We start from the raw sequence: 22951 nt of genomic DNA on the forward strand, positions 1-22951 counted from the left end.
TTTAGTCATTTTTTTTGGCTTAAAATTGCTTTTAGCATTTGTATATATTTAATATTTTTGTACAAAACCATAAAGAAAATGACATAATGTGTGTGTATGAAGTAATTAATAATTGTGATCATTTGTATGTCCAGAGATGCACATGACTGAATGAGAAATAGCCTGGCACTCATTTTATTGTATTAGATATTTATAAGATGCAAGGGCTGTGTATTATTGTTTACCTCACACAAGCAATTTTATGTAGCAACAGAGGGCTAATTAATGCTAATGATGATTGCTTTCTTGTTTCATTCATTCGGCTTAACTGGCAGTTCTAATATTAAGTAAAATGATGTATTTATAACATGAGTTATCCTAGATTATTGATGAAGTTGTGCATGACGTGATTGAAGTTATAAAGTTCCATTCAGGTCACATGCTATCATGATCATCCTCACTGTCATATTGTATACATGTTTAATATCCCCAACGTACTGATGCTGAGGAGAAATGCTCTGGTGGGCTTTTGTCCTGCAGCTAAATATCTTTCATTCACTCACACAAGCACATACTTGTCTCTTTTTCCTGCAGTTGCAGTGTGTTGCTGCTTAGCAAATCCATTAATATTTAATTCCTCCTTTATATGCTCACCACCAAATGCTGAAGTCTTCCCAGTGTGTCTAGATTATTTTTTTTAAATGAACAATGAAGCCTTTGCTTCATCTTTCCATCTGTCATTACCTTCAGAATTCTATATACAGTAGCCACACTTTAATAATTCAGCACCACATGGAGCCTTTAACCTGACAAAGCCAGACGCTAAAACTCGCACACGGCCGCGAGATCTTTAACTTGCGTCAAAGGCTTGATTTGACCGCCAGAAGAATAACAATGGGGTGAGTTGTCAAGATGAACAGAGCCTTGTCACAGAATATATACTTTCGATAATGAGGGAGGGTGCCAAATGCGCAATCTGAGGGGTTGCTAGGCAACTGTATCAGCATCACTCCAGCAGCCTCATGTCAAGAAACGCATTGGAACGACGCATTTGAATGGCATCGCCTTGCTCGTTTATGTGATTTGCTGTACATTGATTGAAGGCAGCTTGGCCCATTGCCTGCCTTTTATCTGTGATGTTAAATTCACACACAGGCTGAATCGCTCCGTAAAGCAATTAATCCATTCATTGTTTTCCTGTGATGATCAGCTGATGTGTGTTTTTTTTTAAATGCAGATGCCAATATTTTTGCTTGATAATACGCAAAGCTGTATGTTTTTCGTGTTTGTTCAATGAACCATTAAGAATTGTTGTAACATGATCCTTCAGAAATCGTTCTAATCATTCTATTTTGAAAACAGTTTCCGCTTAATATTTTTGTGGAACCATTTTTTAAAATTCAACTGAACTATATTTTCTTGAATAGAAAATTATTGAAAAAAAAAAATTTACTTTATTTTTTGATCAATTTAATGCATCCTTGCTGAATAAAAGTATTACTTTCTTTAAAAAAAAAAAAAAATGTTACTGATACCGAACAATATTTAGCTAATATTAATTATATATTTAAGTTATTTACTGTATATTGTAAATTCTGTGTGTGTACAGTTTTAAACAGTGCAGTTCAAATGGATACCTTTATTATTCATTATTATATTATTCATAACTTTATTATTCACAGCATTTAAATTACATGTTCTATCTTTAAATTAGTAGCCTGTGTATCTATGATTGATTAAGTTTCATCTTTTGGTTTTGGAAGGTTTCATCAGTCTTGGACCGAGTGACCGAAAATGATTGCAATGTGTTGCAGTGGCTGATTTATTAATTCATCAATGCATTCATCTATGATTTAATTCCATTTTTTTTTTTTTTTATCTACTGGTCGAATGACATCTTCATTAGTACTGAAATGAATACTGCTTTGCTTTTATTTTATGTGCTTCTACATCTTGCTGTCTGAAGAACACACTGGTGATGACTGTACTTTTGCTCTTGCAGCTTCCTGAACACCTTCAGGCTCAGTCGTGCTGGTACCTCAGACACATTTCATCCTTTTCCTAATCGATTGTGACACGGAACTCCTCTCTCCCTCTGCTGGGGGAGCACTCGCCGCCTGTACCTCTGCTGTCCAGTACACGAGAGCAGGTGACTGGAGTACACACACTGAAAGTCACCTGAGATATAATGTTCCTGCAGAACAAGCAGTGCATGCTATAGTCATGTCTACATCTGACATTCAAATGTCCTTTCTCTACAAAAACAACATCACTGGGGAACAAAGGTCTCGCATATCACAAATGTGAACCTGGATCACAAAACCAGTCATAAGTCGCACGGTTATATTTGTGGCAATAGCCAACAAAACTTTGTATGGGTCAAAATTATAAATAAAAAATATAATGCCAAAAATCATTAGGATATTAAGTAAATATCATGTTCCATTAAGATATTTTGTAAATTTCCTACCGTAAATATATAAAACATTTATTTTTGTGAGTGAAAGCAGCACAACTTGATAAATGGACAACTTTAAAGGAGATTTTCTCAATGTTTTAATTTTTTGCAGCCTCAGATTCCAGATTTTAAAGTAGTTGTATCTCGGCCAAATATTGTCATATCCTAACAAACCATACATCAATGGAAAGCTTATTTATTCAGATGTATAAATCTCTATGTCAGAAAATTGACCCATGTGACTGGTTTTGTTGTCCAGGGTCACAAATGTGAAAAGTGATGTCCAAATAACTGGAAATTACATTGCAGACATGGGAAATAAATCCACAATTGCGGGATATAAAGTTGCATTGTGTCCTCATGTCAGGACGTTCATATCCACGTTCTCTTATAGAAGTGCTGACCCCGAATTGACCACAAACGTGCAGCAGGAACTAAAGAGCTTGTCAAAACTGATATTCTCTGACGTGACGTCTTTTTACTGCCTTTTTGAGAGGAAAATACAATTAATTCCCTTGAGTAATCCTTTGCCTTATAGAGATTCACTGTCACTATCATACACACAAAATTAATTACATGATGTGTCGACTAATTCATCTTAATTAATCGCACATCAAATTTGCCTGAGAAATTACCTCCAGAAGATAATTTAAAGTCATTATTGTGTTAAATGAGAAAAGCCCCAAATATACATTACAAGCGGCTTTAGATTTTTTTTTATTTTTTTTTATTCAACATAGAATTTATTACACAAACTTTTAGGCTACAATAGCCATGATTTTTATTATTTTATTTTTTTCAGAAGTTGCATATAATTGGTATTCAGATATATTTACACTGCAATTACATCTACATAAATAATGCCATGTGATTATTGGGATTTAAATGGGTATAAAAAGAATAGTTCTCTCAAAAATGAAAATTATATCATCATTTACTCTCCCTCCTGTCTTTTTTTAGACCTTTCTTTGTTCTTTGGAATATAAAAGAAGGTATTTTGAGAAATGTCAGTGAGAATTTGGGAAGTCAATGGTAACCAATTGGGATTTAAACTATTGAGATCTGGAAACGGCAAACATAGTAGTAGAGGCTTGTTCAGCAGTCTGTAATATTATGTCTCCTCTTTTTTTTCGGCAAATATAAAGACAGATTTTGGAAAACTTTTTTATTTTTATTACATTTTAGTCTCGTCCTTTTTTCGTCAAAGATATTGCATGTCACAGTTATTGTTTGATTACCGTATTGTCGTCTTGTCATCATCTCATCTTAGTCATGGGGGGAAAAAACATGTCAACAAACATTTCATAGTTTTTTTTTGTGAAATTAACAGTATTTCACTATTGGTCAGATGGCCCAGTCTTTTGTAATTGGTCTATTGCGTGTGTTCAAAACAAAACGGCCTTCACCTCATCTGAATTTGTGTAATAGTTCACAATATTACTATTTAAAAATAATTTAACATGTTTTGTTTCTTTTACTGTGATGGCAAAGCTACATTTTCAGCCATTACTCCAGTCCATAATCCTTCAGAAATCAGGCCATAATCCTTCAGAAATCAGTACAGGATCCTTCAGAAATCATTATAATAGGCTGATTTGGTGCTGTGCCCGATTTGACTGCAAATGTGCCACAGGAACAGAGGATCTTGTCAAGACTTGTTATACCTCATGTGATGTTGTTTTACTGCCTTTTTGAGAGCAAAATATGATTGATTCTCTTGAGTAATCCATTGCCTCCTATAAGGTTCACTGGTTTGTCAGGACAGCCTGGTGCGCAAGAGGATTGCGCATAGTAAAGATCTTGTCTTGTTAGAAGAAGAATGAGAACTCCATTCCCAGTGCAAACGAGAACATGCATGAGCATGAAGTGACTAATCAGATCTCATCTTGTTCTCTCTCCTCTGTAGACTTCTGGAATGGCTTCAAAACCTCATCCGCCTCTGATGAAGAAACACAGTCAGACCGATCTGGTGAGCCGACTCAAGACTCGCAAGATCCTGGGCGTCGGTGGAGAGGATGATGATGGAGAGGTGCACAGGTCAAAGGTCAGTATTTGTTTATCATGTCTTTGTACATTTCCTTATCCAAGTTCCATGACTTGCATAGTAACTCACTTAAACACACAGACATGCATGTTAATGGTTTGCATTCTGTTGTTGCAGTGAAACAGATGTTCATATATTGTCAGTGTGCAATTAGGAGCAGTACAAAAAACAACAATGCAATCTGCTTGAGACTGTTGCGCTAATAGGCTCATTTAGCCTCAATTTTATCGGCTTCTTTTTGAATAGTGTGTTATCATTAGTAGGGTTATACTAAATTCCAGTCCAAAATGAACACTTGAGTAAAAAATGGCCTTGTTGAATAAATACATTTTACTCAACCTTAGACCGTAAGATTATAATACATGGCTATGTCAAATTAAATTATTATGTCGAAGGACCTGTTGTTGATGTAAGTGACATGCACGATTTAAAGCAGAAATATAAACCGTTTACTAAAGAAAACATCTGTCATCATGACTCACGTAAAATATTCTTTGCACTACAGAAGCAAAACAAAATTATGAGTGTCATGATTAGGATTTTTTTTTACCTGTAATGTTTGACTTTTTTTGGCAAAAATATATTTATCACCATTATATTTTTACATATACATTAAGTTTTTTTAAAGGGGGTCATGAATTTTTGACATTTAAGAGGTGATGGTGCTATTAAAACATTCAATAAGTTTCAGAGCTCAAAACGTCTTTGTTACTCCAAAAACAGCTCTCTTTTTTTCTTTTATATTTACCAAGCTGGCAATATGACCCGTTTCCGACCAAATATATCATCACATGACTTCCTGGAAAAGCTCAGCACTGTAACTTTTAATGCGATGGGAGTAGATTTAAATATAATGCTGTAATCAACATTTTCACGATTACTTCGTCTTGGCAGCTGTAAATAGTTAAAAGCTTTCAAAAGAGTTCCTCATGTAATACATATTTCATATGCAAAGTTACCCAATCACAGCAATGGGCTTTTATTTTAAAGACCCGTCTATTTAATCAGTGTTCAAATCAAAGGGATAAAAACAGGGTATAAAATTGCTTTTATTTATAAATGATAACAGTTTTTAATGCAAAAATACCTCAGGAAACATTACAAAATAAAAAAAATGCCATTTATGAACCCCTTTAAAGGGGTCATGACATAAGAAATCAAATTTGCCTTGATCTTTTCACATATAAGACACCACTGTACCATTAAAACACCCTGCAAGTTTCATAGCTTAAAAATTCCTCGTCCTTATCCATCTTATTTTTCAACTCAGAAGTGAAGTGTTTTCTGTAAATGTGCGAGACTTCCGATTTATTAGGCGCTCTGGGGAAATAACAGGAATATATCAAACTGCAGTAAACTGTAAAACTGTTTGTGCTACAAATCAGCGTGTGTATAATTAAGACAATACATTAGAATAATATGGTAAAATGGCCCCTTAAAAACTTATCTTTTCATACAGAGAATCAGAATGAAGTTTGAAAATAATCGTATTTCCATATATATATATATATATAAAAATATAAACTTTATTAACTTTATAGGTAAACCTGAAGGAACATATTGAAATAATAAAATAAAAAAATCCATGTCATGACTCCTTTAAATACTATGTTTGACCTCACTGTTATATTATCTGATAAAAATGTCATATATATCATATGTTCAATCATCTGATCACTGCCTTTACTATAAAGCATGTAAAGCTTGTTAAGGTACCATTTGTTCTTGCTTTGCTGGTACTTGTACACGCAGAGCTTTTTCCAATGAAATTAGATCTGCACTTGGTGCACAACATGCAGTAATCCAGCATCTCATGGGTGATATGAAAAATGTAAACACTGATATACTTCCATGATATATATATATATATATATACAGTGCTCGTGTTCACGAATATGCTCTTTGATGCTTGTACCCATTCCTGAGGCGGTTTGTCCTCGCTCATGAGAATTGTTTATCGGGTTTGCGAGAGAGGAAGATGGACCTATTCACAACTAAAAATAAATGAAGGAAGCTCTCCATTTTACTTTTCACTCGTCCTTAAGCTGTACACCCACAGGAAAGTGATGCGGTGAAACGGCTGTTGTTTCCTCCATGAGCAGGAGGTTTGAGTTTCCTGTGTATAGAGTGAAGGGTCTTGGTTGTGCGAGGCGTTCGAGTTACTCAGAGCTGTGGTATGGGCCCTATCCTGCACTTCCCCTTTCAGCACATCTGATTCAGCTCTGTGGGGATTTCACTAATATAGGGTCTTTTGTAGGATTTAACAGAGTCATTCAGCAGTATTAAACACTATGGCTATTCAGTATAATTTGCAAAGACTAATGGAATTATATGATTTAGGCATCTAACAAGCTCCCATTTGCAGAGATTGCAATGAAAGATCTTCTGGTTTGCACAACTTGAGGAGGGGACTTTAAAAATGTTGCTTGCCAGTAACAAGCTACTCATGATTTAAGTTAAACTTCAGTCAAGGTATCCTTTGAAAAAAAATGTAGCTAACTACAGTGTATTTTTAAGTGAGCGGATAGGCAGTATATATTAATCAGAGCAGTATTTCTCTGACTAGGAACCACTCAGGGTTCTCAGGCGGCTTGAAAGCACTTGAATTTCAGACACATGGATTCAAGGACTAGAAAGTATGTGAAAACAAACATAGGTCCTTGAAAGTGGTTGACTTAAATTTTGTTCGAGTAGCATGATGCTATTACAAAAATGTGCCTTTATGTGTTGCCAAAGCCAGAATGAAAAATTGGTTAATATTGAATGACGAATGTAACTTAAAATGTAATTTATTCCTGTGATGACAAATTTTTATTTTCAGGGGCTCATTTGGCCTACTTAAGTCTTCAGTGTCACAAGATTATATTATTGTAATTTCTTATTATTATCAATTTTATTTGTGCTGCTTAATATTTTTCCGGAAAACGTGATATATATATATTTTTTAAGGATTCTTTGATGAATAGAAAGTCAAAAATAACAGCATTTACATGAAATGGGAATCTTTTGCAATGTCTTTACTCTCACTTTTGATCAATTTAATGCATCATTGTTGCATAAAAGTATTAATTTCTTTAAAAAAAAAAAATCTTACTGACCCCAAACTTTTGAAGAGTTGTGTAAATATGAAAAGAGCAACATTAAGAGGGATATTTTGAGCCAAAATATTTGTTATTATTTACTCACAATGAAAATCAATGGTGTCCAGAACAAGGTTCTACAGGTCATACAGGTTTGGAATGACGTGGATGGATAAATTATGACAAAAGTTTCAGTTTTGGGTGAACTATCCCTTTACTGGAGAGCTTGCTTTGTTGTAAATGTGCATTTACACCGCTGTTTGTTGGAGATTAGATTACAGGTCACGAAAGTTCTCCCTAACACTGTGGGTCACATCCTACAAATGACAGATTTACTATAGAATTTCTGTTGCTTTCCTTTCCCTGTATTGCAAATGTTTTCCTTCAGGCATGTGCCGTTGCTTGATGAAGGATGAAGGATGAAGGAGCAGGCGGTCACACGGAGCATATTAAAAACAGCATTGTTTATTTCTTCCTGTTCCTGCCTTCCCTCTGCCCCTGTTCGCTGGCCTGTGCCACACTATCCTGCATGATTATTCCTGCTAAATGCGTCTCACGCTCATGATTCAGGTCTGCTTCCTGGAGTAGGGTCTGTTCCTGTGAAAACCACGCATGCTAGAATGACTGTACAGATGCATGATTCAGTAATGTCACAGAAGCCAGAGGCCAAACCCTCATTCAAACAGATGCACGTGTCAGAACACATGCGCAATCACATGATACACACAGCACTGTTTTTATTTGTGCATAGCCTTTTGGTGTAAATGGCCCGTGAAGTATCCAAATGGAGGTTGCTTTTGTATCACCAGTTGTTTTGACAGCCGAGCCAGTGTAAAGATGTGGTAATAATCCCACTGATCCCCCCATTTCCTTTTGCAATGTTTGATATCCTCAAAAGCACAATATATGTTTATATATCTTCCACACAAGTCGACATGGGCTTTGGTAATGGCGCTCATGAGGTCACTCTCATTGCTATGCCTGGCTTTTATCTTCTGCTCGACTCTGACCTGCTGTAGCCTCTAATTAGGATGTTGATACTCACTGAGGATTTCTTGCGGAGGCCAAAGCGGTCAGCAAATTGAAAATATTCGCGCTGTTTTCAGAGCTCAGAAAGGTCTCGGCTGCTGGCACCGCTTGAATAAGATGGCCATCACAGGACCAACCACCAGATGAAATGCAATTTGCAGTTAGGCTGTTGGGAAAGCACGCGTTACAGCCTGAAATCTTTACTGCTGTGAATCTTAATGAAATATGACAGCTCTAAAATTAAAACTCGATTGGATTTAAATTGAATCTAGTCTTATCATCACTACAGTTGTACATCTCTGACCTGGAAGCAGAAGTTTCTACTTCGTGATGTTACTTCTTTGTAATCATTGTAAATTGCAGATACATTTTATTTTATTCATTGCCATAACCTAGTTGTCTTGTATTTTTTTTTCCTGGTGAGCTCATCAACAATAATAACATGCACTAAAATACAATAAACGCATATAAATACAAAGAATGAGAAAAACACTCATGCATACATAAAAGTATATATCCCATCAAAATACAGATGCATTAATACCAGAGGAATTAAGAGCATGAACAATCCTACAATAAGTGCCACTAAAAAAAAAACGTGTCTGTCTAGAGGTGTCCGGCCGGATTTGTGAGATCTTTCAGAACTTGTTAGACCTTTTCTCTGCAAACGTGAGACATAAATGTCATCAATGGTGGAAAGATCACGACCTATAATTTGAGGCAGACCGCACTATATAACAGCTCTGACTTCTCTGCTGAACTGTGGAGCTGCCGATCCACACTGCAATTGAGAAAGTCAGCACACTTTTTTTCCACAGATCTATTAAAGTTGAACATACCGACTTTACTGTTGGTACGGCAGATTTTTTAAGGTGTCTTAACTCATTAATGGGATTTTTAATAATGCTTCTTAGGTTATCATCCCACTTTAACAATTTAGAAATGGTGGTTCGGCATGTCAACACATTCTCATTCCTAACTTGTCACATGACGCTTGCTCAGGACCACTCTCCGTACCCCTTTAGAGTCCTTTTTCGACGTGCAGGATCCTCCATTGCTTTCAATTAGAAACCTTTGGTGTCATACACAGGCGTGGTGATGGGCATGGGACTTTTATCCTCATGAATAGAGGTATAGTTTTGCCATTATGACATATATGTTGGGGTGTGATTTTTCAATATAACCAGCCAGCATCATTTTATTTACATTTTCTTTGAATTTTTTTATTTACACTCTTTTGAGCACATAACCCAACCCCTGCCCCTAAACCATTTGTGTATTATATAATATAAAAAACAAGTTCCACTCTGTTCATATGGCTTCAGAAGACTTGGAATGCAACACAAGTTGTTTGTAATACTTTTATACAGTTTTTTTTTTTTCAATAAATAGCTTTTACTTTAAAAAATAATTTCCTCTTTTACAAATGCAAAGAATTAAATGCATCTTGATCTATTATATACCGCCACAGAGGACTGCAACACATCGCCATTTTGACTTCTTTTGGTACCGCTTTTGACTTGATTACTATATTAATTAATATTTTGATTAGTCTTGTCTGTCTGTTATGTTTTTTCATTATAACTGTACTTTTTATATTTTTAAGAAATGCTTATGGGTAGGTTTCGAGGTAGGAGTGGGATTAGCGGCTCAAAATATCTTTTTAATGCTGTATTGTCAAGCTCAAAACCAAGAAAACATGAACACATGAAGTAATCTTATTTATGTCCTTTTTCTTTTGAACAACCCTTTTTCAAAATATGATGCAATCTGATCAAATTATTTGAACAACATCTGACCTTCTGTACAAAGATCAATGATCAGTGTCACAATTTCTGCATTATTTTTGTCAGAATGCAACAAAACAGTTCAGAATAAGACAGATTTCTTCATTTTACTTTTACATTTAACTTTTATTTGCTTTTGCATGTTACAAAAGGCCCGTTCACACAGAGAACTATATTATACTTCGATAACTATATTAGCGTCCACACCAGCTGGCAATATCATTCTGTTTATGATAAGCGTTTACTGCTCGAACTCGTCAAAGGAGGATGGATTCTGATTGGCTGTCAATGTTTTTAATCATTCATCAGTTGGAAAAAATAATTCTGAAAGTGATTCCAATGGTATTGTGTCTCTGTGCCGTCATATTTGGTGTGAACTCTGATATTCTTTTATATTTAGAGTGTTTTTAGAACTGTATCTTTATTTTTATCATTATAGTTTTCGTCCTTGTGAGCGGGCCTTGTATTTTGATATTTGCACCCCATTCTATGTAAGTTACATTATATTTATTCATTGTGTTTTATAGCTTGGCATTTCTTGTCTTGTCATTCAGAAATATTATTATACTCTATGCTCTTTCAGCGCTCTTCACACTCTAAACCCGGAAAATAAGTCCGTCTGTCTGCTCTTTGAAAGATATTGTGGTATTGTGTTGTCATTTCATTAACTTGAACAGTCTCTCAGCAGAGGCTGAGTTGAAATACATGTTGTGTGGCAGTATCGGATGTAATGGAAAAATTCCTATTATTTCTCTTGTTTACTTTGGGTGATATTGGAAGATGTGGTGACAATTCTGGCAGTCACCAAATCTAATTTATTTCCGAGTCATTAGCACATCCCAGAAGGCTAGCAGCAGCGTCTGCTGTATCACTGTGGCTGGATCTACAGGGGACCTGCACAACCGCAGCCCTCATAGTGTGTGTTCTCTCTTTATCTCTGCATGCTTATTTTCCCACCTCTCTGCCTCCATTCTGTCTTAAACGCTCGCTTTCTCTTTCTTATCTCCCTATTGCACTCCTATTCTGTCTTATTTCACAGTCTTTAAGGAAATCCATACAGAGGGGTTCTGGAGGTTTGGCTTTTTATTGACATTAGATGTGCACCCAATGAGAATAAAAGAAACACATCCCACTCATATCCGTCACAGCATTTATAATGTCATCCATCAGCAAACCTGGAGTTGTGGCTCAAATTAAAATGCTTCTTCCATGCAAAAATCAATAGAATAGCAATCCAGCATGTGATTCTGGTTCTACTAACCTCCCATTTTATTGCGTTCTGACATTCATGCTGATTCTGACTCAAATTGTTATGCTGATTATATACACTACTACCCTTCAAAAGTTTAGGGTCAGTATGATTTTTTTGTTGAAAGAAATGAATTTTTTATCAAAATTGATCAAAAGTGACAGTAAACACATTTGTAATTTTACAAAGAAATTCTGTTTAGATCAGTGCTGTTCTTCTGAACTTTCTATTCATCAAAAAAAATCAAAATCAAATTTCCACAAAAAATATTAAGCAGCACAACTGTTTTGAACATTGATAATAATTAGCAATGTTTTCTGATCAGCAAATCAGCATATTAGAATGATTTCTGAAGGATCATGTGACACTGAAGACTGGAGTAATGATGCAATCTCAGGATTAAATTACATTTAAATAGAAAACAGTTATTTAAAATTGCAATAATATTTCACAATATTTCTTTCAAAAACATTACCAAACCTTTGAATGATAGTGTACAGCCTAAATTCAATCTGTTCATCATGTAAAGCGATCGAGTCTCTTCAGAAAATTTGGACTAAACCGCTCAATTTATATGGATTAGTTTAACAATCTCTTAATGAACTTTTGAAGCATCAAAGTGGTAATTGCGTCGCTGTCAATGGAGGGACAGAAATCACTCAGATTTCATTAGAAATATCTTCATTTGTGTTCCGAAGATGAACGAAAGTCTTATGGGTTTGGAACGACATGAGGGTGAGAAATTAATGACAGAATTTTCATTTTTGGGTGAACTATCCCTTTAAATAAAATCCCTTAGAAACCAAAATGCTCCTTAAGGAGAAATTAAGGCTGTTATATTTTATGACACTGTTTTAAGCAGCCATAAGGGAATGTGTGATTTGCCTCTAATGATAGCCATCCCTACCGCCCTGGTTAAAACCTGTCTGCCTTCTGTCTTCCCGATCATAACGTCTATAATCAACTCCTCTCTACTTACTTCCACTGTTCCTACATCTCTCAAAACTGCTTCTGTCAGCCCGATTCTGAAGAAACCTGGTTTGGATCCTAATGACCCAAATAACTATCGGCCCATCTCCAACCTCCCATTCATCACCAAACTTTTGGAACGGACTGTAGCGATTCAACTTCAAGCCCACCTGCACAACAATAGCCTCTACAAACCTTTTCAGTCTGGTTTTCGCCACAATCACAGCACTGAAACAGCCCTGGTAAAAATCACAAATTATCTCCTACTTGCAGCTGACAATGGCCTTTTATGCATCCTAATTCATCTCGACCTCACTGCAGCCTTCGACACCATCTCTCATACAATTCTTTTGGAACGTCTGGCTGCCATCCGGGATCGCTAACAATGCACTAGTCTGGTTCAGGTCATATCTACATAACAGAAAACGGTTCAATCAGGGAAAAAATGTCACATCAAAATCTACAACAGTCACCCATGGTGTTCCTCAGGGCTCATTGCTGGGGCCGCTGCTTTTTATCATTTATATATTACCTCTCGGCAACATTCTCCGATCCTTTGGGATCAATTTTCATTGTTATGCCAACGATGCACAACTTTATCTCTCCACAAAATCTAACACCTCTCTTCCCCCCTCCAGACCTCCTGTCTGCAAGCTATCAGCAACTGGATGTCAATCAATCTTTTCTCAAACTCAATGGAAATAAAAGTGAGGTTCTCCTCATTGGTTCAAAGGCCACACTCTCCAAAAGTCACCCGTTTACCATGTCAGTTGATGGCTCTCCGATTCCCACCTCCTCCCAAGTCAAAAGTCTCGGTGTCATTCTAGACAGTACACTTTCCTTTGGCCCTCACATCAGCAATATCACTCGGACTCCTTACTTTCACCTCCGCAACATCTCTAGACTCCGCCCCTCCCTCTCCCAACACAATACACAGGTCCTTGGCTCCAAAACTCTGGAATAGTCTTCCTGATACTGTTCGTTGCTCAGACTCGCTCTCCCAGTTTAAAACTTGATTAAAGTCGCATCTCTTCAGCCAGGCATTCTTATAATCCTACAGTTCAAACTACAATCCGGCCTCTAGCTCATAAATGCCAGAGGAGAACTGGCCCCCGACTGAGCCTGGGTTCTCCCAAGGTTTTTTTTCTCCATTAGGTCACCTGATGGAGTTTTAGGACACCATTAGGTCACTTGATGGAGTTTTTCGGTTCCTTGCCACTGTTGCCTTTGGCTTGCTCAGTTGGGGATATTTTGGGGATATTTAATTTAATTTTATCAATCAATAAATTCCTCTTGAAACAAACTTTGTTGTATTATTTTAATTTAATACTGTGAAGCTGCTTTGATACAATCTGTATTGTGAAAAGCGCTATACAAATAAACTTGACTTGACTTGACTTCATGCCCTGATCAAATCCCGCATTGACTTCTGCAACGCCCTCCTCATTGGCTCCACAAATAAACTTCTCCATCGCCTCCAATCCATTCAGAACTCGGCAGCTCGGATTATCACCCGCACCGGATCAACTGACCACATCACACTGCTTCTTACTCAGCTCCACTGGCTTCCTGTTCCTCACCGGATCAACTACACAATTCTTCTGCATACCTTCAAAGCCCTCCAGCTTCTTATGTTACGGATCCACTTTTGCAACACGACTGAAGCCCCTCCCCTCATTTGTACGTTGATGGGCGTTCCTCAAGTTTACAGCTGTGGGCGTGGTTTTGAGCCAGCGGCTCATGATTCCCCCAGTCTCCATGTGCCCTTCTTCTATTGGATAGTCGCGTCGCGTTCAACGGATTCATTTGCATAAAGATGGGCGTCGGCCAGCTTTTTGACGCGCAGTATTTTTTCAAATGCAGCGCCGCCTTCCCGGGATGCTTTGCGGGCGCGTTAAAGTAAAGTCACCCATTGGAATAAAGTGGAGTGCGGCGCGACAGAAGTGTCGCACGGACAAGTGGATCCGTACCGTCACTCAGCTCCACTGGCTTCCTGTTCCTTCCCGGATCAACTACACAATTCTTCTGCTTACTTTCAAAGCCCTCCATGACCTTGCCCCCTCATACCTCTCAGACCTGCTTCTTCTATCCTCCTCAAACACTTTGAAATTTTAACTGTACCAACATTCAGACTTGGCACCATGGCTCTGCCCCACGTCTCTGGATTTCTCTCCCACTTCACATTCGCCAACTGGACTCTCTCCATCAATCCAAATCACAACTTAAAACACATCTGTTTAGATTAGCTTATCCTACATAAATTTCATCATTCCAATTTAATTTCCTGGACTTTATGGTTTTACGCATAAAGATTGTACTTAATATTTTGATTTTACTATTGATATTTTTGTTGGCCTTGTATTAATGTCTTGCCTTTCAGAAAGGTGATTAAACAAAGGAGGAGTTTGCCAAAACTTTGATTTCTTTGTAGTGTTGCCATCTTTGTTTAACAGCTATGGAGAAGTAGGTGGCTGCATTGAACGGCAGCCATAAACCTGAAAATGTGTGAATCTCTGGAAATCATCAGAGACTCTGTGTGGGTGGCTGCATTTGCTAATTTATCATCAAATTGGGTTTCATGCTAAATATATTGTGTTATTAATCCACCCATTCACCGGTGGCCACCAGACGTCAAAGTTGACAACAGGTTTCTTCACTTTAATTAAAGATGCTTTAATGATTCGCTCCACACCACTGTGGATAACTCACCATGCACTATTAATTCATCATGCTTCAGCCTGATTTAGTTGTTTTTGTTCATCCGAAGTGAATTTAGATGGGAGGTTTCTGTTGCAAATGACTCTTCTGCTGGATGTGACAATTTGTTATTATTCTGAGTGTCGCGTTTTTCTCCCTCGTGTCTATATCTCTCTCCCCGCATCTTTCTTCATTCCTCACTTCACTTCCTCTTCTTCTCTCTCAGATCAGTCAGATGCTGGGGAATGAGATCAAGTTTGCGGTTCGAGAGCCTGTGGGACTGAGGTAAGACAACATCCCTGTGCTGTTCTGCCACTCTCTCTGCACTGTGGTGATTAGGGGAGATTGCTCTCATTCACCTCATTTATAACATTCTGCCTTGGGTCAACAGTGCAGAAAATAGCAGGCTTTTAATTAAAGCACAGTTATTTTGACAGGCCACAGCTGAACCAACTGAACCCTGAACCTGATAATTGTACAAATGCAGGTTCTGTTTCATTAACGTGTAGCGTTTTGTCTGTCTTTGGACACTAATGCAAATGATTTATGCTAGAAGAATCCCCTGCAATATTATTAGCTCCTAATTTATGTGCATTAGCTGTGTCATTTGTGAAGTCTCTATACCTCAGTTTGAATTTCACACCACTCAGTGACATAACATATTTCTGGAATGGATTCAGTGGGGTCCAAAAGTCTGAGACCAGTAGTGAAAATGCTGCTATTAAAAATAAAATAAAAATTAATGATAATTTGCACTATTGTCTGTAAAAAAGTTTGTTCTGTTCATGTTATTTATTTAATTAGTTCCCTAAAAATAGGGTAGAATCTAAAATGTCTTATTCATTTATCTGACCTGTGTCATATAGTCAAAGTTACAAATGTATTTATTTTATTTAGTTACCTAAAATAGGGTACAATCTAAAATATTTCTCATTAACTCTTTCCCCGGCTTTCCATGTTTTCACTGTTATAAGGTAGAGGGCGCTATTACGCATCTTCTGAAAGAATACAGAATCTCCTGATCAAAACACAGGTGAAGAACAAGCATGAACAAGCGATAGCATAAGCAGATGCATATGTAAAATAATGCGATCATCAACATTAAACACCATATAAATAAAACATGCCTAATGTTAACGAATGAAATATCGCCCCAGGATGAGCTACAGGACTGTGAAGCAGTTCACCATTCAGAATCCAATTCAGACGTAGTCTTTGATTAAAAACTTGATTTTCTCAGCTTTTTGCTCAAAATGTTGTTTTTATTTTATTTTATGAAACTTAGCCAAATTGAAGTATTGCTAAAAAAAAGAAAGCATAAAGCTTTGTGTGTTTAAAAACAGAGGCTCTATTCTTTCTTTTGATATATGTATATTGCATGTTCAGATATTCATATAACAAAATATTCTGGGGGCCATGAAACTTCAACATCAAACATAAAAAATGCTGGCTCTTAATATTTTCATTTTATATTAAAGGGGTCATAATATGATAAATCACTTTTGCCTTGATCATTTGACATATAAGAGGTCTTTGTACCATTAAAACACCCTGCAAGTTGAATAGCTTAAAATGTCATCATTATAAATAAAACATTTGCATATGACTGCCTCCAGAGCAAGACATCGACGAATACTTATGCATCATCGCGCCATAGACCCCGCCCACTGGTGTTCAGTCGCTTAACGGCTGACACTTGCTAACACTGGATGTGAGCGTCACATCAATAAACCCAGATGCTGTCTACACTGATACAGTATACTGATGCACGTTCAGTTTCTGACACTCCACACACTTGAGTCTGACGTCAACAGGACAGTCGGAAGAGTTGAAAGAACGTTTGCTTTGAGGCGTCCAGTTTAAACAGCTGGTTTGTGTCTCTGTTCAGACTTCAGAAGGATCCCAGCAGCAGAAACAAGTGGATGGTTTATTTTAATGGCGTCATGATGACATCCTTTTATTATACAGCAGCCAACAAATAGTCTAAATCAAAGTTTCTCTCAGTTTCCTTCCATGTTTAAATGCAATTTTGAATCCCAGATATTTGGTCTCAGGCTTTTAAATCCCTCTTCATAGCATTGCTAAACTGCCCATGGCATTTTAGAATAGAGAATATGAAATCAAAGTTTGCTGTTTTCTCTACTGACTCTGTTTTCTTTCTCAAGGTTATGGATTCTCTTCTCTGCTGTGGTTTTCACGGTCATGGCCCTTATGGTGAGTTTCAGTACCAGAAGCTCCATAAGTTCTCAGGAGCATTGCTTTCTTACTATCTTCAGTATCACAATGAGTCTAGTCATCATTAAGTGGTTTTGTGTGTGTGATTTATAGGCCCTAGCCTTCCCCAACCAGCTGTATGAGGTTGTATTTGACCAGGAGCAAACAGCCACCAGTGTCTCTATACGTCTCTATGGAGGGGCCATTCTCAGTAAGTCATATTCATGTCATTCTGTCATTTTTAATAACGCAGCCTAACAATTTCTCACAGCCTTAGTTAGACGTTGTCATGTGGTCAGTGCATCTATTGATTGGGCCGTAAACAGACTACTCTTCTACTCAAGGGGCTCTTCGGAAATATTGTTGTGTTTTAATGGCCAGTCAGCCAGTGGATTGTGAAGAGAAGCGAGAAGGAAACATTCCCTGCAGGGCTGCACGCTCTCCGCTGCTCATTCATGTAATTGCACATTAAATCAGACTCTTTCTGGCCCACTGCAGACAACAAATTTGCACAGATTAGCAGTGCAATTATTCCCCTCTCTACCTGCTTCCTTTTCACATCTTTCCCTCAAAAATTAAATAGATGAGACATGTTTTTAATATTACTCATCTAATCCTCCTGGTAATTGCTAAGTCTGTCAGTGCATGACAGCCACTGTTCTTTGGTATCTCAGGGTGTACAGGAAGGATTTTTCATCCATCCATCCATCCATCCATCCATCCATCCATCCATCCATCCATCCATCCATCCATCCATCCATCCATCCATCCATCCATCCATCCATCCATCCATCCATCCATCCATCCATCCATCCATCCATCCATCCATCCATCCATCCATCCATCCATCCATCCATCCATCCATCCATCCATCCATCCATCCATCCATCCATCCATCCATCCATCCATCCATCCATCCATCCATCCATCCATCCATCCATCCATCCATCCATCCATCCATCCATCCATCCATCCATCCATCCATCCATCCATCCATCCATCCATCCATCCATCCATCCATCCATCCATCCATCCATCCATCCATCCATCCATCCATCCGTGATTATTTACCGTTAAGTTCTGCTCAGTGGAACAGTGAACATTTGTGTCATTTCACTCATTTCTTTTCTCTTTTTTCTGTTTTTATCTGCCATTTCTAAAATGTACTTCTATTATTCATTGGTTTAAACTTAGAAAATTAACTAAACATGACTCAACATGACAGAGACTTGCAACTGCTCATAAACAAAACGCTGCTTTGAGCAAGTAAAACATGCTACCGCTGTACGATAGCATACATGAATTGCCCATAGCAACTATACAGGTGGAGCTGGGAAAGGTGGAGGGTTTCTGAAACCCTGAACACTGACCAAGTATTTGAAAGATGAGCAGAAAGCTCATTGGCTGCCGATACAGCTGGACACATCAGCTGTGCCCTATAGAGAACGACGTGATTGCAAGCAGATAGTCTACGCCATCTAGAGTTTCATGACAGAACTTTGTTTATTTATGTTATGTTTTATAGAACTGTGAAGCGAACACATTTCGTCTTAATGATGTTGTGACACTTAGTCTTTAGTGTCACATGATCCTTATTATAAATGTTGAAAACATTTGTGCTGCTTAGTATTTTTGTGGAAACCATGATAAGCTTTCTTTGATGAATAGCAAGTTCAAGAGGAACTGGATTTACTTGAAATGGAAATCTTTTGTAACATTATAAATGTCACTTTTGATAAATATAATGCATCCTTACTGGATAAAGGTATTAATTTTTGTGTATATGTTTGCCCTCTTTTTGGCAGGCCTCTCTCTGATCATGTGGAATGGCTTGTACACTGCTGAGAAGGTTATCATCCAGTGGACATTACTTAGCGAGGCCTGCTACTTCGCCATCCAGTTTTTAGGTTTGTATCAATGAGAGCTAGAGTCTTGTGCATGCTGTATTTTGTCAGCCCTGTAATGTCATGATGCCCTCTAGTGGTTGTGGTCTCTCAATGGATTCAATCAAATACAGCACATACATTGTAGATTATGTACATTGTCTGTGGTGTTTTACACATATAGTTTATTGATATATATGTATATATATATTTATATATATTTATTTACTCATTTATATATATTTATTTACACATACACACACACATATACATATATTATATTATATATATATATATATATATATATATATATATATATATATATATATATATATATATTATTTATAATATTAACATTTTGTTTATATTGAGCAGTTGTCCCAAATATGGTAGTGCAATAGCATTATCAACAAATAAACTTCCTGTAGTTTTCCACATATAACATGACTACTTACCAAATAAATAAATAAATAAATGGCCCTGTAAAATTTATATTAAAAGTTGTATTTATCTGTTTTTTTATCTTGCTTTATAAATTATATTAATAAACTATTTCATTAACTTTATTCACTTTTTAAAAATTATTATTAACAGTGTAACGTCTTCCTCCCATCCAGCCTTTTGTCTCTTTCCAGTTCTTTTGAGTGAATTTTATGTTCACCAAATACAGCATATTAAAATTGCCCTCCAATATCGTTTTTATTACACACAGTAAAAGTAATTGTTTTGAGATGCCTGATGTATCCAATTACACTGAGATAGAAAAAAAGAGAACAGAGTAATATCAAAAACAGAAAACACTGATGTGTTTCAATAGACAAGATGAAATAGGTTAAGGGTCGGGGTCATTATACAAATATACTGCCACAATTGACCAATCAGAATCAAGGATTCCAGAGAACTACATAGCATTTCAAAAGATTAGGGTCAATATTTATTTATTTATTTTTTATAAAGAAATTGATATAGAAAAGGATTCTTTAAATTAATCAAAAGTGACAGTGAAGACAATTATAATCTTACAAAAATTGTTTAAAAAATATTTCGTTCTTTTGAACTTTCTATAAAAAACTGTATTAAACATTGATAATAAAAAATTATTGAGCAGTATTTTACATATTAGAATGATTTTGTGACACTGAAGACTGGAGTAATGATGCTGAAAATTCAGCTTTGATCACAGGAATAAATTACATTTTATTTTGGAAAAAATATTTTACAATATTACAGTTTTTTCTGTATTCCGATCAAGTAAATGCAGCCCTGGTGAGCATAAGAGACTTCTTTCAAAAAACATTGAAATATCTTACCGAATAATATCTTAAGTCTAATAATTAGTCATTGTGATATTTATAATCCTTTTCCATGTGTTTCCTCAAAACTATCTTGATATTTGGATCATGATGTACTCTTGTCTGTGTTACAGTGACCTCCGTCACTCTGATGGAACTGGGCTTCCTGCCAAACACTGCCATCCTCCTCCTCCTCAGTCGCATATTCTTCCTCACTGTCACGCTGTCCTACTACTACCATCTGGGACGCCGGCCCAAGAAGATCTGAGAGTCCCACACACACACACACACACACACACACACACACACCTGGTGACGGGCCGCTGGGCTGGAGTTTCCATCTGAAGCTTTGAACAGTGACACAGTCAAACAACATCAACCTGTTCATCTGGCGTCGAGTCTCACTGCAACCAGGCCTTTGTTTTAATTTCAACTTACACACAACACAGGAGTTTGCCTTTACAGAGCAAACTTCTTTTTTTTTTTCTATGGGAAATGCTCACAATCTGGTCAAATGAATTCCATTTTTATTTCTGACACACTGTAGCCCTCCTCATTCAGCGTTCATCACGTGAAGTATTGCACACCGTAGCCGAGCTGGAAAAGCTGGCGGAATTGTCTGTAGCTTTGTTATCAACGAAACTGTCAATCATTTCATGTAATAATGCCAATGACTTTGAGCTTGTAGTCATGTGACGTGCGTGAGGGTGGCTAGTAAACACTAGAATGTGTGTTTTCCGTGCAGGTCATTCAGTATTTGAGCGGTAAAAGCATTGTTACTGGTTGGTGTATCTGTGTCTGCTGTGTCACTGAACCAGGAACAACTTACTCTGCGTGGAATGAGTTCTCATACGGGAATGATATGATCCTTATGGATGACAGAGACACAACAGGTTAGTTTGATTGGTTAGCTAGTTGGTGCATTGAAACTCCCGTAGTTGCACTGTTTCAGGAACTTTGTTCATTTTTCTTACTGTCATGTTCATTTTCATCAAGATTTCGAAGTGCATATGAACAAGAAAGGCCTTTTTCTTTTAGTAGTAACGCCACAGAATATGGTTTTGTAGCACAATGGCATGTTTCATTAATTTAAACAAGCAATGTAGCAGTATTTTCCCTCACGTCTCCCTAATATTGCCTTATTATGCTAAACTGCACAAGCGTTCCACATGTCGGGCACACTGCCATTTGTTTGTATTCCTCAAAAGAACTATATTCTGATTTTCAGTTTTCCAGTTGCTTATTTATTGGCCTGCCCGGACGTCTTTGCATACAGTAGGTTAGGTTTGTGGAATCACTTGCATGTTTATTGTCTGAGTTGTTCAGTCATTGTGCGAGTTCTGCTGAGACAAACTGCAAAATCAAAATGAGGCGTGTGTGTGTGTAATTACACGTTTGCTGCCTTGTGTGTATTTGCTATTATTATTTTTTTTGTCCATTAGTTACAACGGTGACATCTTCCGCTAAAAGCATAATAGAATTGGAAGCATTTTATAACTTTAAGAGCATAACTTGGATATTGGAAAAATGTTGATTGGATAGGAAGCAATATTTTTTTGCAAGAAATTTCTGTTAAATGTTGAGTGCCATGCTTGATGGTCGTTTCCACACTGTATGTGATAGAGCTTCAGTGGAGTTTGTTTGAGTACATGTGGACAAAAGTAGCAGTTCCTCTTTCTTAGGTTTAATTAGGTTTTCACATTAAGCTTAAACATGGCTCAAAATGTGTGACAAAGAAGTTCAGCTTTTCTTTCACAACCCAGTTTGATTTAGTCTCTTCGTTGTCTTTACTCGCGAACAGGTTCATAGCTCAAATCTCCTCTTACTGTCCTGAGAATATAATGTCTTTGACACAGAAACAAACTAATCCTAGCTAGTAGTTCAGAATAGGCACGGCTGTTACTGTGTGTTCTGTTCCTCTCATTAAAATGCAAGCTCTCGCTAAATATGATGATGGCAAATGGCAAACATGAATCATTGGTTATTCACGTCTCCAGATGAGAATTGTGTTGCCATGCTATTAGAAATATCCAGTAAGCTGCTAGTGGCTTCAGCTGTCTGACGAATGGTAATACGTAATGCCTCTGAAGGGATGTTAATGTACTTTTAAAATGTGTGTGTAAATATTTTATTGAGAAATGTTATTGTTATGGAACTGCATCGTTATCTTTTTGGAATAAAGAAAATGTACGTTTATTACATCTGTCACTCAAGGTCTTTTGTTGTTGCTGGATAATGAGCTTCCACCTCACTCTAGCTTTAGCTTATTG

General features: G+C 37.0%; 1 protein-coding gene across 10 annotated transcripts in view; it reads left to right on the forward strand.

Moving 5' to 3' along the window:
- Positions 1-22882, forward strand: part of tp53i11b (tumor protein p53 inducible protein 11b) — a 56220-nt gene extending 33338 nt beyond the window's left edge. For 5 of the 10 annotated variants that reach the window (XM_082182640.1, XM_082182642.1, XM_082182644.1 and 2 more), the window contains 7 exons: positions 1982-2128; positions 4344-4481; positions 15519-15577; positions 17458-17506; positions 17621-17717; positions 19312-19413; positions 20816-22882. In XM_082182640.1, coding sequence (XP_082038766.1) covers positions 4353-4481; positions 15519-15577; positions 17458-17506; positions 17621-17717; positions 19312-19413; positions 20816-20949 — 570 coding nt within the window. In that variant the 5' untranslated portion in view covers positions 1982-2128; positions 4344-4352 and the 3' untranslated portion in view covers positions 20950-22882. The remainder of the gene's footprint in view (positions 1-1981; positions 2129-4343; positions 4482-15518; positions 15578-17457; positions 17507-17620; positions 17718-19311; positions 19414-20815) is intronic. The other 5 variants (XM_082182643.1, XM_082182648.1, XM_082182649.1 and 2 more) reach the window with 1 other exon arrangement.
- Positions 22883-22951: the final 69 nt, after the last annotated feature.

This window comes from Leuciscus leuciscus (assembly GCF_965113295.1).
Source record: "Leuciscus leuciscus genome assembly, chromosome: 10".
Taxonomy (NCBI): domain Eukaryota; kingdom Metazoa; phylum Chordata; class Actinopteri; order Cypriniformes; family Leuciscidae; genus Leuciscus; species Leuciscus leuciscus.